The following is a 22,659-nucleotide window of genomic DNA, read 5'->3' as shown; positions in this document are numbered from 1 at the left end:
GGCGATGGAAATAGGCGGTCTTGGTAATGGATATGTGATTGGAAACTTATCTCTGGGTAAGATATGACACCAAGGTTGCAAACAGTCTGGTTCAGCCTCAGATATTTGCCAGGGAGAGGAATGGAGTCAGTGGCTGGGGAACGGAGTTTGTGGGGGAGACCGAAGACGGTGGCTTCGGTCTTCCTAATATTTAGTTGGAGGACATTTCTGTTCATCCAGTACTGCATTTCGGACAAACATAAGAACATAAGAAATAGGAACAGGAGTAGGCCATACGGCCCCTCGAGCCTGCTCCGCCATTCAATATCATGGCTGATCTGATCATGGACTCAGCTCCACTTAACATAGAAATATAGAAAATAGGTGCAGGAGTAGGCCATTTGGCCCTTCGAGCCTGCCACCACCATTCAATAAGATCATGGCTGATCATTCCTTCAGTATCCCTTTCCTGCTTTCTCTCCATACCCTTTGATCCCTTTAGCCGTAAGGGCCATATCTAACTCCCTCTTGAATATATCCAATGAACTGGCATCAACAACTCTCTGCAGCAGGGAATTCCACAGGTTAACAACTGAGTGAAGAAGTTTCTCCTCATCTCAGTCCTAAATGGCCTGCCCCTTATCCTAAGACTGTGTCCCCTGGTTCTGGACTTCCCCAACATCGGAAACATTCTTCCCACATCTAGCCTGTGCAGTCCAGTCAGAATCTTATATGTTTCTGAGATCCCCTCTCATCCTTCTAAACTCCAGTATATAAAGGCCCAGTTGATCCAGTCTCTCCTCATATGTCAGTCCAGTCATCCCTGGAATCAGTCTGGTGAGCCTCCACTGCACTCCGTCAATAGCAAGAACGTCCTTCCTCAGATTAGGAGACCAAAACTAACACAATATTCCAGGTGGGGCCTCACCAAGACCCTGTACAACTGCAGCAAGACTTCCCTGCTCCTATACTCAAATCCCCTTGCTATGAAGGCCAACATACCATTTGTCGCCTTCACCGCCTGCTGTACCTGCATGCCAACTTTCAATGACTGATGAACCATGGCACCCAGGTCTCGCTGCACCTCCCCTTTTCCTAATCTGCCGCCATTCAGATATTCTGCCTTCGTGTTTTTGCCCCCAAAGTGGATAACCTCACATTTATCCACATTATACTGCATCTGCCATGTATTTGCCCACTCGCCTAACCTGTCCAAGTCACCCTGCAGCCTCTTAGTGTCCTCCTCACAGCTCACACCCCATCAAATTTAGTGTCATTTGCAAACTTGGAGATATTACACACAATTCCATCATCTAAATCATTAATATATATTGTAAAGAGCTGGGGCCCCAGCACTGAGCCCTGTGGCACTCCACTAGTCACTGCCTGCCATTCTGAAAAGGACCTGTTAATCCCGACTCCCTGCTTCCTGACTGCCAACCAGTTCTCAATCCACGTCAGTACATTACCCCCAATATCATGTGATTTGATTTTGCACACCAATCTCCTGTGTGGGATCTTGTCAAAAGCCTTTTGAAAGTCCAAATACACCACATCCACTGGTTCTTCTTTGTCCACTCTACTAGTTACATCCTCAAAAAAATTCCAGAAAATTTGTCAAGCATGATTTCCCTTTCATAAATCCATGCTGACTTGGACCAATCTTATCACTGCTCTCCAAATGCGCTGCTATTTCATCCTTAATGATTGATTCCAACATTTTCCCCACCGCCGATGTCAGGCTAACCGGTCTATAATTACCCGTTTTCTCTCCCTCCTTTTTTAAAAAGTGGTGTTACATTAGCAACCCTCCAGTCCATAGGAACTGATCCAGAGTCGTGTCTCCACCTGCTCCCCATAACCCCTTATTCCCTTATCGTTTAAGAAACTGTCTATTTCTGTCTTAAATTTATTCAATGCCCCAGCTTCCACAGCTCTCTGAGGCAGTGAATTCCACAGATTTACAACCCTCAGAAGAAATTTCAAGCAGTCTGAAATTTAGAGACCATGGAGGGGTTGAGAGAGTCAGTATCTTACTGTTTTAGCCCCTTGTTTTACCTTGGGGTATAGCTAACTGACTGTATGTACAGAACACGTACAAAAATGACAGGAAAAGAACATTGGTCCATCAAGCCTGCCCTATCTAGACATGGTGAAGCATTGACCTACTCCTTAATCACAATCTCCTGGGAGAGACTGAAAAAAGGTGGGGTGGGTGAAGTTGAGGCCCATTTGAGAAAAACATGGGGACATTTCTGTTTGACTCAAGATAATCTAGCAAAGACTCCAGGAAACCATAGTAATTTGTAAATCTTTCTAATCCAAGCTAAACTATAATATATATCATAACTGGAATATGCTTCTCTCGCTAAACTTGCCCAGCTCCCTTTTTAAGGAATCTATACTTGACACATGCTTTTATAATTGGTTTGAAGGAACTGCCTCTAAAAAAATATTTCCTACCATCTCTCTCAACTGCCTATTGATCACGTGTAACCTATCCAATTTGACAGAATTTAATCCCTTTATAGTTTAAAAAACTTCAATCAAATCCCTCTAAGCACATGTCTAAGGGAAATGGCCCTCAATTCTTAGAGCCTACCCCAATAACAAGAACCCTAGGTTTCATTTGGCCACCCTTCTCTACACTTAGGTCAGGGCCTTAACAGTCAACAATCTACATCACTAAATTCATTCTATAACCTACACAAAACCTGTGATGTTTTCCATTTTAAAAGAAAATGGATATATTAGCATGTTGCATCACAGAAACAAGTAATGGGACCCATCGCCTGTGCGCTGTGCCGCTTGGTCTTGCTCACCTTGGCCCTTACTGTTTATTTTTTAAGCAGCCTATTCCTTTCTTTAAAATAAATTATGTAATCTGCTTCAGCAATGGCTTGTGCTAGTTAATTCTTCATTATAACCACTCTGTGAAAATAATTTTTTTCCCTTTAATTATTTTTATGATCTAAAATTTGTGCTGCTTTGTTACAGTCTTGGTAATCCCTATAAACAAGCTATTACTATTTATTGTTAAACCATCAAAATATCAATGCCCTCTCTCAGGTCACCTCTTGATCTTCTTTGCTCTTGTGGGGGAAAAAAATCCTGACTTCTCAAGTGTCTCTTCATAATTGTTATCCATAATCCTTGGTAACATCCTAGTGATTTTGTGCTGTATCTTCTCTATTGCTTTTATATCTTTCCCAAAACTATACAGTACTTAACTGCAGCCCAAGGTCTTGTATGAGTTTAGCATTTCCTCCTTGCTTTTGTATTCTCGATATTAAACTGAACATTTAGTTAGCCTTTTCTACTTTTGCTGCCACAATTTAATGATTTGATAGACCTGCACATCAAAATTCCTCTGTTCCTCTATTTATTTTAAAATCTTACTATTTAAGTGCATTCCATTTCCTCCTTCTTGCTTCCACTATCTATTACAGTCTATTCTTGATAACGCAATCATTTTTTACACAATTTATTTTTTGAATTGTCCAATAATTTGAACCAATTCATCCGTGTCCTCCTGTAGTCTTTCAAAAGCCTAACACAGTGTATCCTACCCCCCCCCCCCCCAAATTGATTTTGTTGCAAATTTCAATATTGTTCCTCAACTGCAAATTATTTATTTATTTTGACAGCATCTCCCAAACCCGCGACCTCTACCACCTAGAAGACCATGGGCAGCAGGCATATGGGAACACCATCACCTTTAAGTCACACACCATTCTGATTTGGAAATATATCGCCTTTCCCTTCATCGTCGCTGGGTAAAAATCCTGGAACTTCCTAACAGCACTGTGGGAATACCTTCACCATGCGGACTGCAGCGGTTCAAGAAGGTGGCTCACCATTACCTTCTCTAGGGTAATTGAGGATGGGCAATAAAATCTGGCCTTGCCAGCAATGCCCACATCCCAGGAATGAATAAAAACTATTTTTTTTTTTTAATTGTACTTTTTAGTGAGGGAATTTGAGTAAAATTACCCTCCTCTGCAGCTAAATGGGTGATGGTGTGGTATGCTCCTAAGCTTTCCCCTGTAGCTAGCTGCTAAAAGGTGTAAGGGAACAGTCGAATGTACTTGGCTCACTCTGACATTTCCCTTCACAAGCTGGAAGACGCCCTAGCTTCCAGGCACATCTCTGCACCGTGCAACTCTCAACTTAATAAAACTGAAATTGATCTCACTGTTGCCAGAATAGTGATGAGACACAACTATATTTTGATAGCAGAATAAATGTTGAACTCTGCTTTTGGAATGTCCTTTTCTTTTATATTGTGACGCACAAATCTTGGATTTGTTATTTGTTTCAGGCAAAGGTAAACGATGGAAAAACTTGTACTTCATTTTGGAGGGGAATGACTCCCAGCTAATCTATTTTGAAAGTGAAAAGAGAGCCACAAAACCAAAAGGATTAATAGACCTCAGCGTTTGTACTGTATATGGAGTTCATGACAGTCTGTTTGGCAGGTGAAGATATTTATACACTTGAACTTAAGTGCTAGCTTTTTGTAATAAGTATTTTAAGACATTTTAAAGTCCTTTATGCAAGGAATTTCTAATGTTCCCTTTTCTTTTCCCCTCCCCAATCTAATTATCATGGGTATGCATTTTATATTACTTATTTGCAATTGTAATGAGTTTGTTATAACTTTTTAAAATTTTGAACAAAATATGTCTTTCCTTCATCAGGGTCCATTTAAAAAGAGCATCGTGACACCTATTCACATGACCAGTCTGCACATTAACAAAACTTGAGAATATATTTCCTCTCAACACTTTACAGTTTATTACCAAAGCAAGCATACTAATAACTGTCTAAACATTCAGTGTATTGATAGTTTGGTCATCACAATAACGGTGGCAATCTGGAAAACTGAATTTTATTCATCAGGCATTGTTACTTTCAATATTGTGTGATCTAGAAGCTAGCTACACTTATTTGTGTCTTCAGTAAGTTGAGGGCTTAATTAGATTTTAAATTATAAATAGAAGCAATAGGTAAGTGCAGATTTTTTTTTTCAGTTCCATTGAATTCACAAATCTCCAATTTTCATTTCCACAGAATTTCTCTATTAGTCAGGATTCATTTGCTCATTTTCTAAAATTCCGTTAAGGACACCTGCCCTCACCACACTTCCACTCAAAATAGCCATCAGTGTAACCCTCGTAAATAGTGAATTGCACATATTGAATCATTCCATGAGCTTCTGGTAATGTTTGATTCGCGCACTATCCTTTCACTTCTGGGAACCCAGCTTGAATCCAGTCCAAAACAGTGAGATTGAAATCTCTCTCCTTCTGTGGGCTCTAGGGATCCTTTGTGAATTATGTTTTGGCAGTCTGAATTTCTAATGCTTGTGGACTTGCAATATAAAATAGCTTGCAGTCAATGCAGGTAGATAGTAAATTGGCAAACTCATTTGAACCATTGAGCTGGTTAGAGTGGGTGAGAGCTCAGATGAACAGGACCCCAAGAAAGAATGCAAAAGACAGGAGGCAACAGAGCAGAGTAGCACTGGGGTAAGTGTAAACCACAAGGTGATAGGAAGGGACAATATGTATGAATATAAAGGGGCTGCAGGAGGGTTCAAAACTAAAAATCATGGTTGAAAAACTAGTATTAAAACACTCTACCTAAACGCACGCAGCATTCGAAATAAAGTAAATGAGTTACAAATGGGTATGATTTGGTGGCCATTACAGAAACGTGGTTGCAGGGTGGCCAAGACTGGGAATTAAACATACAGGGGTATCTAACAATTTGGAAAGATAGACAAGAAGGGAAAGGAGGTGGGCTAGCTCTGTTAATAAAGGATGATATCAGGGCAGTTGTGAGAGACGATATTGGCTCTCATGAACAAAATGTTGAATCATTGTGGGTGGAGATTAGAGATAGTAAGGGGAAAAAGTCACTGGTGGGCGTAGTTTATAGGCCCCCAAATAATAACTTCACGGTGGGGCGGACAATAATCAAGGGAATAATGGAGGCATGTGAAAAAGGAACGGCAGTAATCATGGGGGATTTTAACCTACATATCGATTTGGTCAAATCAAATCGCACGGGGTAGCCTGGAGGAGGAATTCATAGAATGCATACGGGATTTTTTCTTAGAACAGTATGTTACAGAACCTACAAGGAAGCAAGCTATCTTAGATCTGGTCCTGTGTAATGAGACAGGAATAATAAACGATGATCTAGTAAACGATCCTCTCGGAATGAGTGATCACAGTATGGTTGAATTTGTAATACAGATTGAGGGTGAGGAAGTAGTGTCTCAAACAAGTGTACTATGCTTAAACAAAGGGGACTACAGTGAGATGAGGGCAGAGTTGGCTAAAGTAGACTGGAAACAGACTAAACGGTGGCACAATTGAGGAACAGTGGAGGACTTTTAAGGAGCTCTTTCATAGTGCTCAACAAAAATATATTCCAGTGAAAAAGGGCGGTAAGAGAAGGAATAACCAAGGAAATAAAGGAGAGTATCAAATTAAAAACCAATGTGTATAAGGTGGCCAAGGTTAGTGGGAAACTAGAAGATTGGGAAAATGTTAAACGACAGCAAAGAATGACTAAGAAAGCAATAAAGAAAGGAAAGATAGATTACGAAGGTAAACTTGCGCAAAATATAAAAACGGATAGTAAAAGCTTTTACAGATATATAAAACGGAAAAGAGCGACTAAAGTAAATGTTGGTCCCTTAGAAAATGAGAAGGGGGATTTAATAATGGGAAATGTGGAAATGGCTGAGACCTTAAACAATTATTTTGTTTCGGTCTTCACAGTGGAAGACACAGAAATCATGCCAGAAATTGCTGGTCACAGGAATGTGGGAAGGGAGGACCTTGAGACAATCACTATCACTAGGGGGGGTAGTGCTGGACAGGCTAACGGGACTCAAGGTAGACAAGTCCCCTGGTCCTGATGAAATGCATCCCAGGGTATTAAGAGATGGTGGAAGTTATAGCAGATGCATTCTTTATAATCTACCAAAATTCTCTGGACTCTGGGGAGGTACCAGCGGATTGGAAAGCAGCTAATGTAACGCCTCCTGTTTTTTTAAAAAAAAAAGGGGGCAGACAAAAGGCAGGTAACTATAGGCCGGTTAGTTTAACATGTAGTGGGGAAAATGCTTGAAACTATCATTAAGGAAGAAATAGCGGGACATCTAGATAGGAATAGTGCAATCAAGCAGATGCAGCATGGATTAATGAAGGGGAAATCATGTTTAACTAATTTACTGGAATTCTTTGAGGATATAACTAGCATGGTGGATAGAGGTGTACCGATGGATGTGGTGTATTTAGATTTCCAAAAGGCATTCGATAAGGTGCCATACAAAAGGTTACTGCAGAAGATAAAGGTACGCGGAGTCAGCGGAAATGTATTAGCATGGATAGAGAATTGGCTGGCGAACAGAAAGCAGAGAGTCGGGATAAATGGGTCCTTTTCGGGTTGGAAATCGGTGGTTAGTGGTGTGCCACAGGGATCGGTGCTGGGACCACAACTGTTTACAATATACATAGATGACCTGGAAGAGGGGACAGAGTGTAGTGTAACAAAATTTGCAGATGACACAAAGATTAGTGGGAAAGCGGGTTGTGTGAAGGACACAGAGAGGCTGCAAAGAGATTTAGATAGGTTAAGCGAATGGGCTAAGGTTTGGCAGATGGAATACAATGTCGGAAAGTGTGAGGTCATCCACCTTGGGGGGGAAAAAAAACAGTAGAAGGGAATATTATTTGAATGGGGAGAAATTACAACATGCTGCGGTGCAGAGGAACCTGGGGGTCCTTGTGCATGAATCCCAAAAAGTTAGTTTGCAGGTGCAACAGGTAATCAGGAAGGCGAATGGAATATTGGCCTTCATTGCTAGAGGGATGGAGTACAAAAGCAGGGAGGTCCTTCTGCAACTGTATAGGGTATTGGTGAGGCCACACCTGGAGTACTGCGTGCAGTTTTGGTCACCTTAAGAAAGGATATACTAGCTTTGGAGGGGGTACAGAGACGATTCACTAGGCTGATTCCGGTGATGAGGGGGTTACCTTATGATGATAGATTGAGTAGACTGGGTCTTTACTCGTTGGAGTTCAGAAGGATGAGGGGTGATCTTATCGAAACATTTAAAATAATGAAAGGGATAGACAAGATAGAGGCAGAGTGGTTGTTTCCACTGGTCGGGGAGACTAGAACTAGGGGGCACAGCCTTAAAATATGGGGGAGCCAATTTAAAACCGAGTTGAGAAGGAATTTCTTCTCCCAGAGGGTTGTGAATCTGTGGAATTCTCTGCCCAAGGAAGCAGTTGAGGCTAGCTCATTGAATGTGTTCAAGTCACAGATAGATAAATTTTTAACCAATAAGGGAATTAAGGGTTATGGGGAGCGGGCGGGTAAGTGGAGCTGAGTCCACGGCCAGATCAGCCATGATCTTGTTGAATGGCGGAGCAGGCTCGAGGGACTAGATGGCCTACTCCTGTTCCTAATTCTTATCTTCTAATGTTATGTATATTAAGTTGTTTAGTATGAGAAGTGAAAATGCGTATTTAGTAGTTAGTGCACTTCTGAGGCAGGTTTAAGAGACACTGTTGGAACAGAGTGGAAAAAGCTTTACTGTGCAAAAACTACATGACTTGGAAAGGTTGATGCTGATGGAGGGAAAAGTATTCTTTCCCCAATGGTTGTATTCCTCCTTTTGAGAGACAAAAAAAAGTTACTATACATAGGATGCAGAAAATGACTGATTCATTGGGCACCTATCTGTAGCTTAAGAATTAAATATTTTTATTTTGAATCTTGATGTACAAAAATACAAAATATTGAAAACTAAAAGATTTGTTTCAAATATTCCAGCGCTCTAGATAAGTTTACTCATCCAGGTGTTAAAATGTGGAAGTTGTCAGTAACTATTTCCTGTTTTTATTAAAGTTTTAAATTTATTTATAGTTTAAAATTGTTTTTATTGGTGTGTATATACAATACCATAGAAGTTTACGGGACAGAAAGAGATCACCTGATTTGTGTCAGTTCTTGCTAGAACGATCCAAAACTAAATCCCACACCCTGTTCTTTCTTGGTTTCCCTGCTTCAAATATTTATCAATTTTTCCCTTGAATGATGCCTCAACCACTGCTTGTGGCAAAGCATTCCATGCCTCAGCAATCCTGAGAAAACCAATTTCTCCTAACCTGTGATTAATATTGCAGTATTAAAACTGTGCCTCATATTGAATGGCATTATTTAAGGTAATGTTTATTTTGATGCCAGTACGTGAACTGAAAAACAGTTAGCCAAGAAAACAGGAACTTCCTTCGGTTTGCTGGCAATCTACTTTGAACCCTTAAAATAGTAAATTAATCAATTTATAAGTTGTCACTAAACATGCTTGCAAAACTGAGATTTTTGTTACCTAACTTTGCTATCTGTTGATGAATTTGCAGTGTTTTAAGTGCTTTTCTTCATAAAAGTGCCTTATTTGCTTATTGTGTGCTTGTAAAGAATATTTTGCAAACTCTTTTACCAAAATTACCCAGACTTTTCATCAAAAATGTGACTTTTTGACACTCATTTTTAAGATTATATGGGAACTAATAGTGAGAGTAGCCAAAATAATTAATGTACCAGTATTCAAATGCTGCATAAATGCAGAATACAGGTTTGAAAGATCACAGATGTTGTTCGAAGGCATTTGTTTTGAAAATTGATCCTTTATAATGACTACATTTTTATCCTTTCCTAACATTTTTCGTTAATACTTGGCAAGAAAGATGGTTAGCATTCTTTTATTTTAAATTTTATTCTTTGATTTACTATATGGAGACGAGAAATATTGTACTGTGTCCTGCTGGGAAGTGCTGAGGAGGTACCAAGACTGTGCGATTCATGGAATTACGACACAGAAATAGGCCATGCAGCTTAACCAGTCCATTTTAATATTTATCCTCCATGACCAGCAGTCCTAATTCTATGTGACAACTGTCATATATGATTGGGACTGCTGGTCATGTGGAGCAGTGTCAGCTGTGGCTGTGAGTAACACACTTGCCTCTGTGTCAGAAGGTTGTGGGTTCAAGTCCCACTCCAGGGACTTGAGCATGACACTCCAGTGCAGTTCTGAGGGAGCGCTACACTTGGGTGCCGTCTTTCGGATGAGAGTTTAAACCGAAGCCCCGTCTGCTCTCGGGTGGATGTAAAAGAACCCATGGCACTACTTCGAATAAGAGCAGGGGAATTATCCCTGATGTCCTGGCCAATATTTATCTCTCGGTCAAAAGAAAATAGATCATCTGGTCATGATCACTTTGCTGTGTGTGGGAGCTTGCTGTCGGCAAATTGGCTCCCGTGTTTCCCACATTACAACACTCCAAATGTACTTCATTGGCTGCAAAACGCTTTGCGACGTCTGGTGGTAGTGAAAGGCGCTATATAAATGGAAGTCTTTTTTTCTTTCAACTCTATTGCTATTTCCTTGTTTGCTACTTTCCTTCAAAGCATCTATCTAACCTCAGCTTAAATGTTGAATCGTCTCTTCGTGTCATAATATCATATTCGATGCAGCACAAAAGGAGGCCATTAGCCCCATCGTGCCTTTGCCAGAGCTATCCAATTAGTCCCACGCCCCTTCTCATAACCCATAGCCCTGTATACTTTTTCCCTTCAAGCATTTATCCAATTTTGAAAATTACTGTTGAATCTGCTTCCACCACACTTTCAGGGCAGTGCATTCCAGATCATCGTAACTCGCTGCGTGAAAAAATGTTTCTTCGTGTCACCTCTAGATCATATGCCAATGGCCTTAAATTTGTGTCCTCTTGTTACGCTTCTGCCACTGGAAACAGTTTCTCCTTATTTCCTCTAGCAAAACTGTTCATGGTTTTGAACATCTTTATTAAATCTCCTCTTAACCTTCTGCTCTAAGTAGAACAACTCCAACTTCTCCAGTCTTTCCACATAACTGAAGTCCCTCATCCCTGGTGCCATTCTGCTTTTAAGTCATCTTAATTTGTCCTGCCACCATCGAAGATTTGTATACATACACCTCCAGGTGCGTCTGTTCTGCTCCCCTTTAAAATCGCTAATGTTTCATCCTGATGCCGATCTCCCTGCCAAATTAGTTTAAACCCTTCCCATAGCACTAGCTAACATCCTTGCAGGGGCATCGGTCCCAGCTCTGAACAGATCCCTTCTGCCTCAGAACTGGTCCCAATGCCCCAGGAATCTGAAGCCCTTCCTGCGTCACTTCTCCAGCCACGCATTAATCTGTCTTATTCTATTATTCTTGTGTTCACCAGGGTGTAGCACTGGAAGTAATTTTTAACTTCCTGCTTCTTCAATCATTAACTCTGGTAGTGCAGTGCACAGCTTCACAACCATATATCAAAAAAAGTTTATTTTCATAGAATCAGAGGGGTCAAGTTTTGGCCGCCCGCTCGAATGGCACACATCGGAGAGGCCCGCCTAATTTATAGAACAAAAATTGCGCCAAATACTTACCTCGCGATTCTCAGATGGCTGTAGGCCCATTTCCACCTCGGCGCTGCGCAGCAGGAGCTGCTAGGGGCGGAGCTACAGCCCTGCGCCAAAAACAGTGCCGGCAGCTGCGTGCGTGCACTGTAGTTCCTGTCTCCGGGGCGACGACCCTATCCCAGGCCGAAGGGACGCCGTTCCTATCCCCGGCCGAGTGGCCTGCGCATCATACCTCGTCGGCAGGGCCCACCCGCCCGGCCTCTCGCTGGGGGCGGGACCCGCCCGAAGCGTCGGCGGCAGCCCGGCACCGGCTGCTTGCGGGCCCCGCCCGAAGTCCTCGGCGGGGCCCGGCATTGTCGTCGTCTTCTCCACCACCCGCCTCCCCATCTTCTTCTCTTCTCTTCCCCCCCCCCCCCATTCTTCTTCTCTTCTCTTCCCCCCCCCCCCCATCATCTTCTCTTCCCTCCCCCCCCCCCCCACCCACCCATCATCTTCTCTTCCCTCCCTCCACCCCCACCCATCATCTTCTCTTCCCTCCCTCCCTCCCACCCATCATCTTCTCTTCCCTCCCTCCCACCCATCATCTTCTCTTCCCTCCCTCCCACCCATCATCTTCTCTTCCCTCCCTCCCACCCATCATCTTCTCTTCCCTCCCTCCCCCCCACCCATCATCTTCTCTTCCCTCCCTCCCCCCCCACCCATCATCTTCTCTTCCCTCCCTCCCCCCCCCACCCATCATCTTCTCTTCCCTCCCTCCCCCCCCCCCCACCCATCATCTTCTCTTCCCTCCCTCCCCCCCCACCCATCATCTTCTCTTCCCTCCCTCCCCCCCCACCCATCATCTTCTCTTCCCTCCCTCCCCCCCACCCATCATCTTCTCTTCCCTCCCTCCCCTCCACCCATCATCTTCTCTTCCCTCCCTCCCCCCCCCACCCATCATCTTCTCTTCTCTTCCCTCCCTCCCACCCATCATCTTCTCTTCTCTTCCCTCCCTCCCACCCATCATCTTCTCTTCCCTCCCTCCCACCCATCATCTTCTCTTCCCTCCCTCCCCCCCCCACCCATCATCTTCTCTTCCCTCCCTCCCCTCCACCCATCATCTTCTCTTCCCTCCCTCCCCCCCCCCCACCCATCATCTTCTCTTCCCTCCCTCCCCCCCCCACCCATCATCTTCTCTTCCCTCCCTCCCACCCATCATCTTCTCTTCCCTCCCCCCCACCCATCATCTTCTCTTCCTTCCCTCCCTCCCACCCATCATCTTCTCTTCCCTCCCTCCCCCCCACCCATCATCTTCTCTTCCTTCCCTCCCCCCCACCCATCATCTTCTCTTCCTTCCCTCCCCCCCACCCATCATCTTCCCTTCTCCCTCCCCAATCTTCTTCTCTTCTCCCCCCCCCCCATCTTCTTCTCTTCCCCCCCCCCCCATCTTCTTCTCTTCTCTTCCCCCCCCCCAACTTCTCTTCTCCTCCTCCCCCCCCCCCAATCTTCCTCTCTTCTCTCCCCCTGACCCCCATCTTTTCTCCGCCCCCCCCCCTTCTCCCTGGTGCTGCAGTAGGTGAGTAGAAATATTTTTTTATTTATTGAGTGATTTTTCATTTTTTAAATTTTTATTTTTTCATTCATTTGGATTGATTTATTGGTTTATTTATTGATTTATTTATCATTTATTATTGATGATGGCTCTTTATTTGTAAAAGTGAAATGTTTAATATTTGTAAACACCACCCCCTCCCCCATCTTTCGTTCCATGCGCCTGATTTATAAGTGTAGGCAAAGTTTTTCTGAGCGTACAAAAATCTACACTTACTCCAAACTAACTTGGAATGGAGTAAGTTTTCGCTGCCTAAACTTGCAAAACAAGCGTAAGTGGCCGCACACGCCCCTTTTGGAAAAAAAAATCTGTTCTAAAATGAAACTGTTCTAACTCACGAGAACTGGAGCAACTTAAATGCCGAAAATTGCAATTTCTAAGATACTCCATTCTAAACTAGTTGCTCCAAAAAAATAGGAGCAACTCAGGCTGAAACTTGACCCCAGAGAAACTTACAGCACAGAAAGAGGCCACTCGGCCCATCTGCCTGTGTTGGTCCTTTTCAGCTAGACTGTTCCAGACCCGACAACTCCGAGTGAAAACATCTCCGTCTAGATCTTTTGCCAATGATTTTAAATCTATGACCTCTGGTTGTTCACCCACTCACCAGAGGGAATAGTTTTTCTCTCTCTACTCTATCAAAATGTCTCATCATCTTGAAAACCTCTATTACATCACCTCTTAACCTTCTCTGTTCCAAGGAGAACAATCCTAACTTTTCCAGCCTCCCCTCATAACTAATTCCTGGTAACATTCTAGTAAACCTCCTCTACCCTTTCTGAAGCCTTTACATCTTTCCTGAAATCTGGTGCCCAGAATTGTCCACAATACTCCAGCTGAGGCCTAACCAGTGGCTTATAAAGTTCTAGCATGATCTTTGCTTTTATACTCTATTCCTCTGTTTATAAACCCAAATAACCCATATGCTTTTTACTTACCTTATCAACTTGCCCTGCTACCTTTAAGGAATTGTGTATATGTACACCAAGGTCTCTCTGCTCATCAACACTTTTTTCAAAATCATACTATTTATAGTATACTGTCTTTCCATATTAGTGCATCACTACACCACTTCTCATTGAACTCCATCTGCCATGTTTCTGACCATTTCACCATTCTGTCTGTCATCCTGACCATCCTCATCTCTATCTACTACGTTGCCAAATTTTGTATCATCTGAAAACATAATGCTTCTCCCTACAGGTGATTTATAAAAATTCAACAGAGTAATGGACCCAAAACTGACCTTGGAACACCACTGCAAACCACCTCCCAGTCTGAAAAACATCCATCCACCACCACCTTTTTAACCACTCTCTAACCTTTTACACTGCTTTCTGTCACTGAGCCAATTCTGTATCTATACTGCCACTTTCCCCTTAATTCCATGGGCTTCCATCTTCTTAATAAGCTTCCTGTGTGGCACTTTGTCGAATGCCTTCCGAAAGTCCCTATATACATCTACTGCACTACCTTGATCAACCTTTTGTTACCTCATCAAAGAATTCAGTCAAGTTTGTCAGACCAATGCCTCTGCTGTTTCTACCTTTGCTTCTTTCTGCAACCTGGGATGCATTCCATCCAGGTGACTAAGCAACTTTCAGTACTCCTAACCTTTTTAGTACATCTTTTCGATCTGTTATCCTGTTCATAACTTTGCTCTTCTCTTTTAGTATAACCTTCACATCGTCTGCTTCCCTTGTGAAGATGCAAAGTACTCATTTAATATTTCAGCCATACCCTCTGCCTCTGCATGAAGATTTCCCTTTGAGTGTTTAATAGACCAAACTTTTTTCTTACACTTTATATGTTTATAAAATGTTTTGAGTTCTATTTAATGTTGCCTGCTAATCTGTTCTCATAATCTCTCTCTGCCTTCCCTTCTGTACTTTCCATAATCTTCCTGGTTATGTTATTACTAAATCTTGCTCCTGACATTTGTCATAAGTCTCCTTTTTCTGTTTTATTCTAACTTTTTTATTTCCTTTGTCATCCAGGGTGCATTAGATTTGGATGCTCTGGGGGGAAAAATTGGGCTACTTACCTCCACCCGTTTGTGCCAGAATCCTGGAAAAAAAGGCGGCTGCTACTCTAGCGTCTCTGGCACGGGACTTGGCGGCCACCATTCTGGTGAGGGCCATAGAGCTGTCGTTATCAGTGTTGGCCCTGGACATGCAAATATGGAGAGCGTAACGTCAGTCAGCGTACATTGTCGACTTCACTCCACGCTCTGCAAACTTGGACCTTTGCGCTAAGTTTAGTGCTGGGTCCTAAACTCGCTCTGAAAAGCGAGTGTGCAGCAGACTGACAGACACTGTCGGCAGTTTTTAATGGGACACATACATCTTTCACTTAAGTTTGTATTCAAGCTTTCGGACTGCATTTTTAATATTTTGTTGGCTTGGTGCAATAGATGTTAAAAGTTTTTTAAAGTGTGCAGGAAGTGCTGCTGGATGCTCGCAAAACCTCAGATGGTTAAAGGAAACCCTCCGAGAAAGAAAACATAAAATGCTGCAAATACTCAGCAGGTCAGGCAGCATCCATGATGAGAGAACAGGATTCACGTCACGGGTCACGATGCTGCCTGACCTGCTGAGTAGTTCCAGTATTTTCTGGAAACTCTTGCAGTGTTGACCCCGTGCACAAAGCTGGAGTGCTGTGTGCGAGACACTGGGTGACCTTCCCTGGCTTGTTGAGCCATTTGTGTTAGTGCTGAAGAACTTTTCCTGTTGTTTCAGCAATTCAGCTTTAAGAGCTGAAGACTGCCATTTGGGAATTCTTTTTCACTTGAATTTTTTATTCAGAAGGCAGTTGAGCTGTAAGGGCTAAAAAAACTGCCTATTTTTAAATGTTTTTTTTAAATTTTAGAACGCCGTTCTCTAAGGGACCACGCTGCTTTCTAAAATGTCAGCCTTGCTGCTTTAAATGAAGGCTGATCTTGCTGCAATAATGCTACAGCCACGCTACATTGGGCCCCCTGCTGAGTCTACCGCCACAAAAACCGGCCATGCACAGTGAATTTAGCACTGCTGTGTATACCAGTGCTGCCAGCGCCATTAATTTTGGCGATCGTTAACTGTGGCCTGCAGTGGGGGCACGTTTCCAGCGGTCTCAAATTTCTAGGCCTCTATCTTTTCCTTTCAAAGGAATATCCCTAGTTTGTACCTGAACTATCTCCTCACTGAATGCCCATCCATTGTTTCATTAGTGGTTTACCCTGCAATCACTGTTGCCAATCTACCTGTGCTAGGTCCCTTCTTAAATCATTGAAAATAGCTCTTCCCCAGTTGAGCATTTTTATATTCAATATTTTCTAGTCTCTTTCCATAATTATTCTAAACCAAATTGTGTTGTGGTCACTGCTAGCTAGATCTCCTACTGTAACACACTCCCTCTTCATTTAGCAGAACCATATCATCATTATTCTGCTCTCGACACTAAATCTCTTGCATTTAATCTTCTGTCTATGTCTCCTTGTTCTAGAATGGAGACAGTCTGCATTTAAATATACTCTATTGATTACAGCAGATACTCCTACCATAAAAATAAAGTTTACTCGGGGAAAGAAATCAGATGGCTTATCATTCACCCTTAAATTCACTCTAATTTCAGTAAGGATATATTTTTACAGGATAATGTCTGAGTTGTCGGATGTCATTGGAGACAACTGATGAGGACAAGTTTAATCAATGTTAGATTGACCCCGATGGTTGTCAGGGACAGAAAGATTTGGAGTAATTATGCTATATCGACCAGAAATGTAGATTTCTCATAACTTGATGCATGCTGTTGCAACTGTAAATTAGTACTATTTAAAATGCATTCCAGTAACAGTGTCCCAGGCAATGATTGACAAGGAGAGAATTCCATAGTCGGAAACACATGTTTATATCTCTGCTATTGTGTGTGAAGTTTGAGTTCATCATGCTGATTTTCACAACCATATCTCTTAGCACTTGCCTCAAACTCCAATTCATTCCATGTAGATTCCATTTGAACTTTAACCGATTACCTTGGATCCATTCATGACTATGGGCTAAGTGGGTAGCTGTTTGAGAATCAGCTCAAGGGGAAATGGGATAATGGCCTCTTTCCATGCTGTAAAATTCCGATTCAACCTCTAATATTCAGTGCTCCTCTAACGACTGATTGTGATGGTTCATGCAATCCATGCACTATTGTATGCATGATCTTGACCTCTCTCCCGCAGTATCGGCTGAAGTTTTCAGGGAGAAAACTCTCCACTGGCTGGAGTCATACTTAGCACAAAGGAAGGTGGTTGTTGAAGGTCGATCATCCCAGTCCCAGGACATCACTGCAGGAGTTCCTGAGGGCAATGTCCTCGGCTCAACCATCTTCAGCTGCTTCATCAATGACCTTCCCTCCGTCATAAGGTTAGAAATAGGGATGTTCGCTGATGATTGCAGTATTCAGTTCCATTCACAACTCCTCAGAAAATGAAACCGTCTGTGCCCGCATGCAACAAGACTTGGATGACTTATCAGGCTTGGACTGATAAGTGGCAAGTTACATTCGCGCAACATAAATGCCAGGCAATGACCATCTCCAACAAGAGAGAGTTTAACCACCTCCCCATGATATTCAACAGCATTACCATCGCTGAATCCTCCATCATCAATATTGGCAACAAAAGTGGGTCAGAGACTGGGTATTCTGCATTGAGTGTCTCCCCTCATGACTCCCCAAAGCCTTTCCACCATCTACAAGGCACAAGTCAGATGTGTGATGGAATACTCTCCCCTTGCCTTGGATGAGTGCAGCTCCAACAACACTCAAGAAGCTCGACACCATCCAGGACAAAGCATCCTGCTTGATTGGCACCCCATTCATCACCTTCAATATTCACACTCCACCACTGGCAGTATGTACTATCTATAAGATGCACAGCAGCAACTCGCCACGGCTTCTTCGACAGCACCTCCCAAAACTACGACCTCTACCACCTAGAAGGACAAGGGCAGCAGGTGCATGGGAGCACCGTCGCCTGCAAGTTTCCCTCCAGGTTACACACCACCCTGACATGGAAATATATTGCCGTTCCTTCATTGTCACTGGGTCAAAATCCTAGAACTGCCTCCCTAACAGCAATGTGGGAGTAGCTTCACCACAACAGCTATAGCGGTTTAAGAAGGCGGCTCACCACCACCTTCTCAAGTGCAATTAGGGATGGTCAATAAATGCTGACCTTGCCAGCGACGCCCACATCATGGAACGAATAAAAATGAACTTTCTTGCCCTTACACTTGTCGATGGTAGTGTTACAACACCATAATTCGTGTGTGTGGGTAAATGGCTGTGGCCCTCAAGTGTGTACAGGTACAGCGTCGACAATCCGGAAGCCTCGGGACCAAGGCCGTTCTGGATTCTGTGTATTTCCGTACTTCGAAATGTATTTGTGATGTCCTGAATCCGGAAATGCCCAAGCCCAGGTTCGTGCATTTCCGGACTTCGGAACGTCTTTCCGATGTCCCGAGTCCGGAAACGCCTGGGCCTAGGTAGGTAGGCGGGGGGGTCGGAGGTCGGTGGCCCGAGGCAGGGGAGAGGTCGTCGGCAGCCCGAGGCGGGGAGAGGTCGGCGGTGGCCCGAGGCTGGGTCCGGATTTCAGAACATTTTCTGGACAACTCCCGCCATGAATCGTCCCAGTGTCCGGATTCCAGAACAGTACGGGTTCTGGAACTCCGGTCTTACACTGCTGAACTCTGCTATTTGCCCAGATTCCTATGGCTTTCTCAGCAAGGAAACTTAAAATAGCGATCAGAAAAATGAGTGCACAAACTTTTTTTGAAAATCTGAAATATGTCTCATAATGTGGCAATATTTAAAAAAAAATGTTCTTGCATTTTTAACCTCCCACCTATTTGTCAGAGAGGAAGAAAGGAATTGTGGCAACTGTGGGAGACTGCAGCTTTAGAGAGCTGTTAAATGTGCATGAATATTAAAAGTTGCAGTTTTCATAAGAATAGATTGGTAGAGGTTTCTTAAGCAGAGATTAATTGTGCTGTACTTTCATGGATTAATTTGTTTCCTGTAATTTTCCTTTTTATAGGCAAAACTGTTTTCAAATAGTAGTACAGCACTTTAGTGAAGACCATTACATCTTCTACTTTGCAGCAGACATTCCAGAACAGGCACAGGTAAAATGCTGGAAGTTACTAAATGATTATTATAATGTGTTAACCAAACCTACAGTATGCTGTCTGCTCACAGAAAAAGAAAACTGACTACCATATTTGAGTTACATAATGGTTGTTTTACAAAGCTCTTATTGTGGACAAATAAGGTGATGGGTGTTTTTGTTTTATGCCCATCAACAAGCTGTTGCAAATAATTATCATTTTTATTTAAATGTCTAGCTATGTTCCATTGTTCAAGAATTACACATGAGTTGAGCTATTTTTGAAATGCAAGAGAGAAACAAGAATAGAAAAGTCAATGTAAATGCACAAGAACAAAACAGGTCAGCATGCAAGAAGGTGGTTTTATAAAAGCCAGTTTTGGAAATCTTGTTTAACCATATATACAGCAGTTGATGGAACCTTTTATATGCAAACCAACAACTAATACAAACCAACAACTAATACAAACCTCGATAACTAATATATAGCTCTACTAGGTGTAATATAAAAAAGGGGCAATTACACTGCTGGCCATGTATTATAGACCCCCAAACAGTGGGAGGGAGATAGAGGAGCAAATATATAGGCAAATTGCTTTGCAGTCCAAAAACCATAGGGCAGTAATAGGGGATTTTAACTATCCTAATATTGATTGGGATAAATATAGTGTGAAGGGTATAGAGGGTGCAGAATTCCTAAAATGCATTCAAGAGAACTTTTTTTAGTCAATATGTAACGAGCCCAACATGGGAGAGGGCAGTTCTGGATTTAGTTTTGGGTAATGAAGCTGGGCAGGTGGAAGGGGTATCAGTGGGAGAACACTTGGGTGCCAGTTACCACAATTCAGTCAGATTCAAGATAGTTATGGATAAGGACAAGGATAGACCAGGAATAAAAGTCCCAATTTGGGGAAAAATTAATTTTGCTAAGTTGAGAGGTAGATTGGAAACAGCTACTTGAAGGTAAATCAGTGTCTGAACAGTGGGAGGCATTCAAGGAGGAGATCTGGAAGGCTCAGTTCAGACATGTGCCCTTAAAGAAAAAGGGTTGGAAAAACAATTCTAGAGCACCCTGGATGTCTAGGGACTTACAGGGGAGTATAAACAAAAAAAGAGAAGCTTATATCATATACCGACGGCTAAACATTGTACAATCTCTGGAGGAATATAGAAAGTTCAGAGGTGAAAATAAAAAGGATATTAGAAATGCTAAGAGAGAGTATGAAAAATTCTTAGGAAGTAAAATCAAGGAAAACCCAAAGATGTTCTATAAATATATTAAGAGCAAGAGGATACCTAAAGAAAGGGTGTAGGACCTATTTGGAGTGTGAAATTCTGTATGAAATAAACATAGTGAGAGAGGAGATATTAAGGGGGTTAGCAGCTTTGAAAGTGGATAAGTCCCCAGGCTCGGATGAAATGCATCCCAAGTTGTTGAGCGAAGCAACAGAGGAAATAGTAGAGGCCTTGACCATCATTTTCCAGTCCTCTTTGGATTCAGGCATGGTACTGGAGGACTGCTAATATATTTAAGAAGGGAGAAAGGGATAGGCCGAGTAATTACAGGCCTGTCAGCCTAACCTCAGTGGTGGGAAAATTATTGGAAAAAGTCCTGAAGGATAAATCTACATTTAGAAAGGCAAGGATTAATCAGGGACAGTCAGCATGGATTTGTTAAGGGAAGATCGTGTTTAACTAACTTGATTGAATTTTTCGAGGAGGTACCCAGGAGGGTCGATGACTGTAGTGCAATGCATACAATGTAGTGTATATGGACTTCAGCAAAGCTTTTGATGAGGTCCCACATGGCAGACTGGTCACGAAGGTAAAAGCACATGGGATCCAGGGCAAAGTGGCAAGTTGGATCCAAAATTGGCTTAGAGGTAGGAAGCAAAGGGTGTAAGAGAAAAGATAGCCATCCGTGGCTAACTAAGGAAATTAAGGACGGTATCTAATTAAAAACAAGGGCATACAAAGTGGCTAAAACTAATGGGAGGACAAAAGACTGGGAAGCTTTTAAAAGCCAGCAAAGAACGGCTAAAAAAAAATGATTAAGAAAGGGAAGATAGACTATGAAAGTAAACTAGCACAAAATATAAAAATAGATAGCAAGAGTTTCTATAGGTATATAAAAAGGAAAAGAGTGGCTAAAGTAAATGTTGGACATTTAGAGGACGAGACCGGAATGGGGAACATGGAGATGGCAGAAACTATGTTGTATCAGTCTTTACGGTAGAGGACACTAACAATATTCCAACAGTGGATAGTCAAGGGGCTATAGGGAGGGAGGAAATGAACACAATAACAATCACTGAGGAGGTGGTACTCAGTAAGATAACGGGACTAAAGGCAGATAAATCCCCTGGACCTGATGGCTTGCATCCTAGGATCTTAAGAGAAGTAGCGGCAGGGATTGTGGATGATTTGGTTGTAAGTTACCCAAATTCCCTGGATTTTGGGGAGGTCCCAGCAGTTTGGAAAACTGCAAATGTAACGCCCCTATTTAAAAAAGGAGGCAGACAAAAAGCAGGAAACTATAGACCAATTAGCCTAATATCTGTGGTTGGGAAAATGTTGGAGTCCATTATTAAATAAGTAGTAGCAGGACATTTGGAAAAGCAAAATTCGGTCAGGCAGAGTCAGCATGGATTTATGAAGGGGAAGTCATGTTTGACAAATTTGCTGGAGTTCTTCGAGGATGTAACGAACAGGGTGGATAAAGGGAAACCAGTGGATGTGGTGTATTTGGACTTCCAGAAGGCATTTGACAAGGTGCCACATCAAAGGTTACTGCACAAAATAAAAGTTCACAGGGTTGGGGGTAATATATTAAGCATGGATAGAGGATTGGCTAACTAACAGAAAACAGAGAGTCGGGATAAATGGTTCATTCTCTGGTTGGCAACCAGTAACTAGTGGGGTGCCGCAGGGATCAGTGCTGGGACCTCAACTATTTACAATCTATATTAACGACTTGAAAGAAGAAACTGAGTGTAATGTAGCCAAGTTTGCTGATGATACAAAGATGGGAGGAAAAGCAATGTGCGAGGAGGACACACAAAATCTGCAAAAGGACATAGAAAGGCTGAGTGAGTGGTCAAAAATTTGTCAAACTGAGTATAATGTTGGAAAGTGTGAGGTCATGCATTTTAGCAGAAAAAAAACAAAGAGCAAGTTATTAGTTAAATGGAGAAAAATTGCAGTACAGCAGGACCTGAGGGTACTTGTGCATGAAACACAAAAGGATATTATGCAGGTAAGGCAAGTGATCAGGAAGGCCAATGGTATCTTGGCCTTTATTGCAACGGGGATGGAGTATAAAAGCAGGGAAGTCTTGCTACAGCTATATAAGGTATTGGTGAGGCCACACCTGGAATACTGCATGCAGTTTTGGTTTCCATATTTACGAAAGGATATACTTGCTTTGGAGGTAGTTCAGAGAAGGTTCACTAGGTTGATTCTGGGGATGAGGGAGTTGACT

General features: G+C 42.6%; 1 protein-coding gene across 3 annotated transcripts in view; it reads left to right on the top strand.

Annotated features, from left to right (window-relative positions):
* Nucleotides 1-22,659, top strand: part of LOC139267267 (ras GTPase-activating protein 1-like) — a 237,031-nt gene that overhangs the window by 125,177 nt on the left and 89,195 nt on the right. For all 3 annotated transcript variants that reach the window (XM_070885318.1, XM_070885309.1, XM_070885326.1), the window contains exons 11-12: nt 4,301-4,457; nt 19,110-19,197. In XM_070885318.1, the coding sequence (XP_070741419.1) occupies nt 4,301-4,457; nt 19,110-19,197 (245 nt within the window). The remainder of the gene's footprint in view (nt 1-4,300; nt 4,458-19,109; nt 19,198-22,659) is intronic.

This window comes from Pristiophorus japonicus, chromosome 1, assembly GCF_044704955.1.
Source record: "Pristiophorus japonicus isolate sPriJap1 chromosome 1, sPriJap1.hap1, whole genome shotgun sequence".
Classification (NCBI taxonomy): Eukaryota; Metazoa; Chordata; class Chondrichthyes; family Pristiophoridae; genus Pristiophorus; species Pristiophorus japonicus.
Note: the sequence above shows the minus strand (reverse complement) of the source record. Positions and strands in the feature narration are given on the sequence as shown.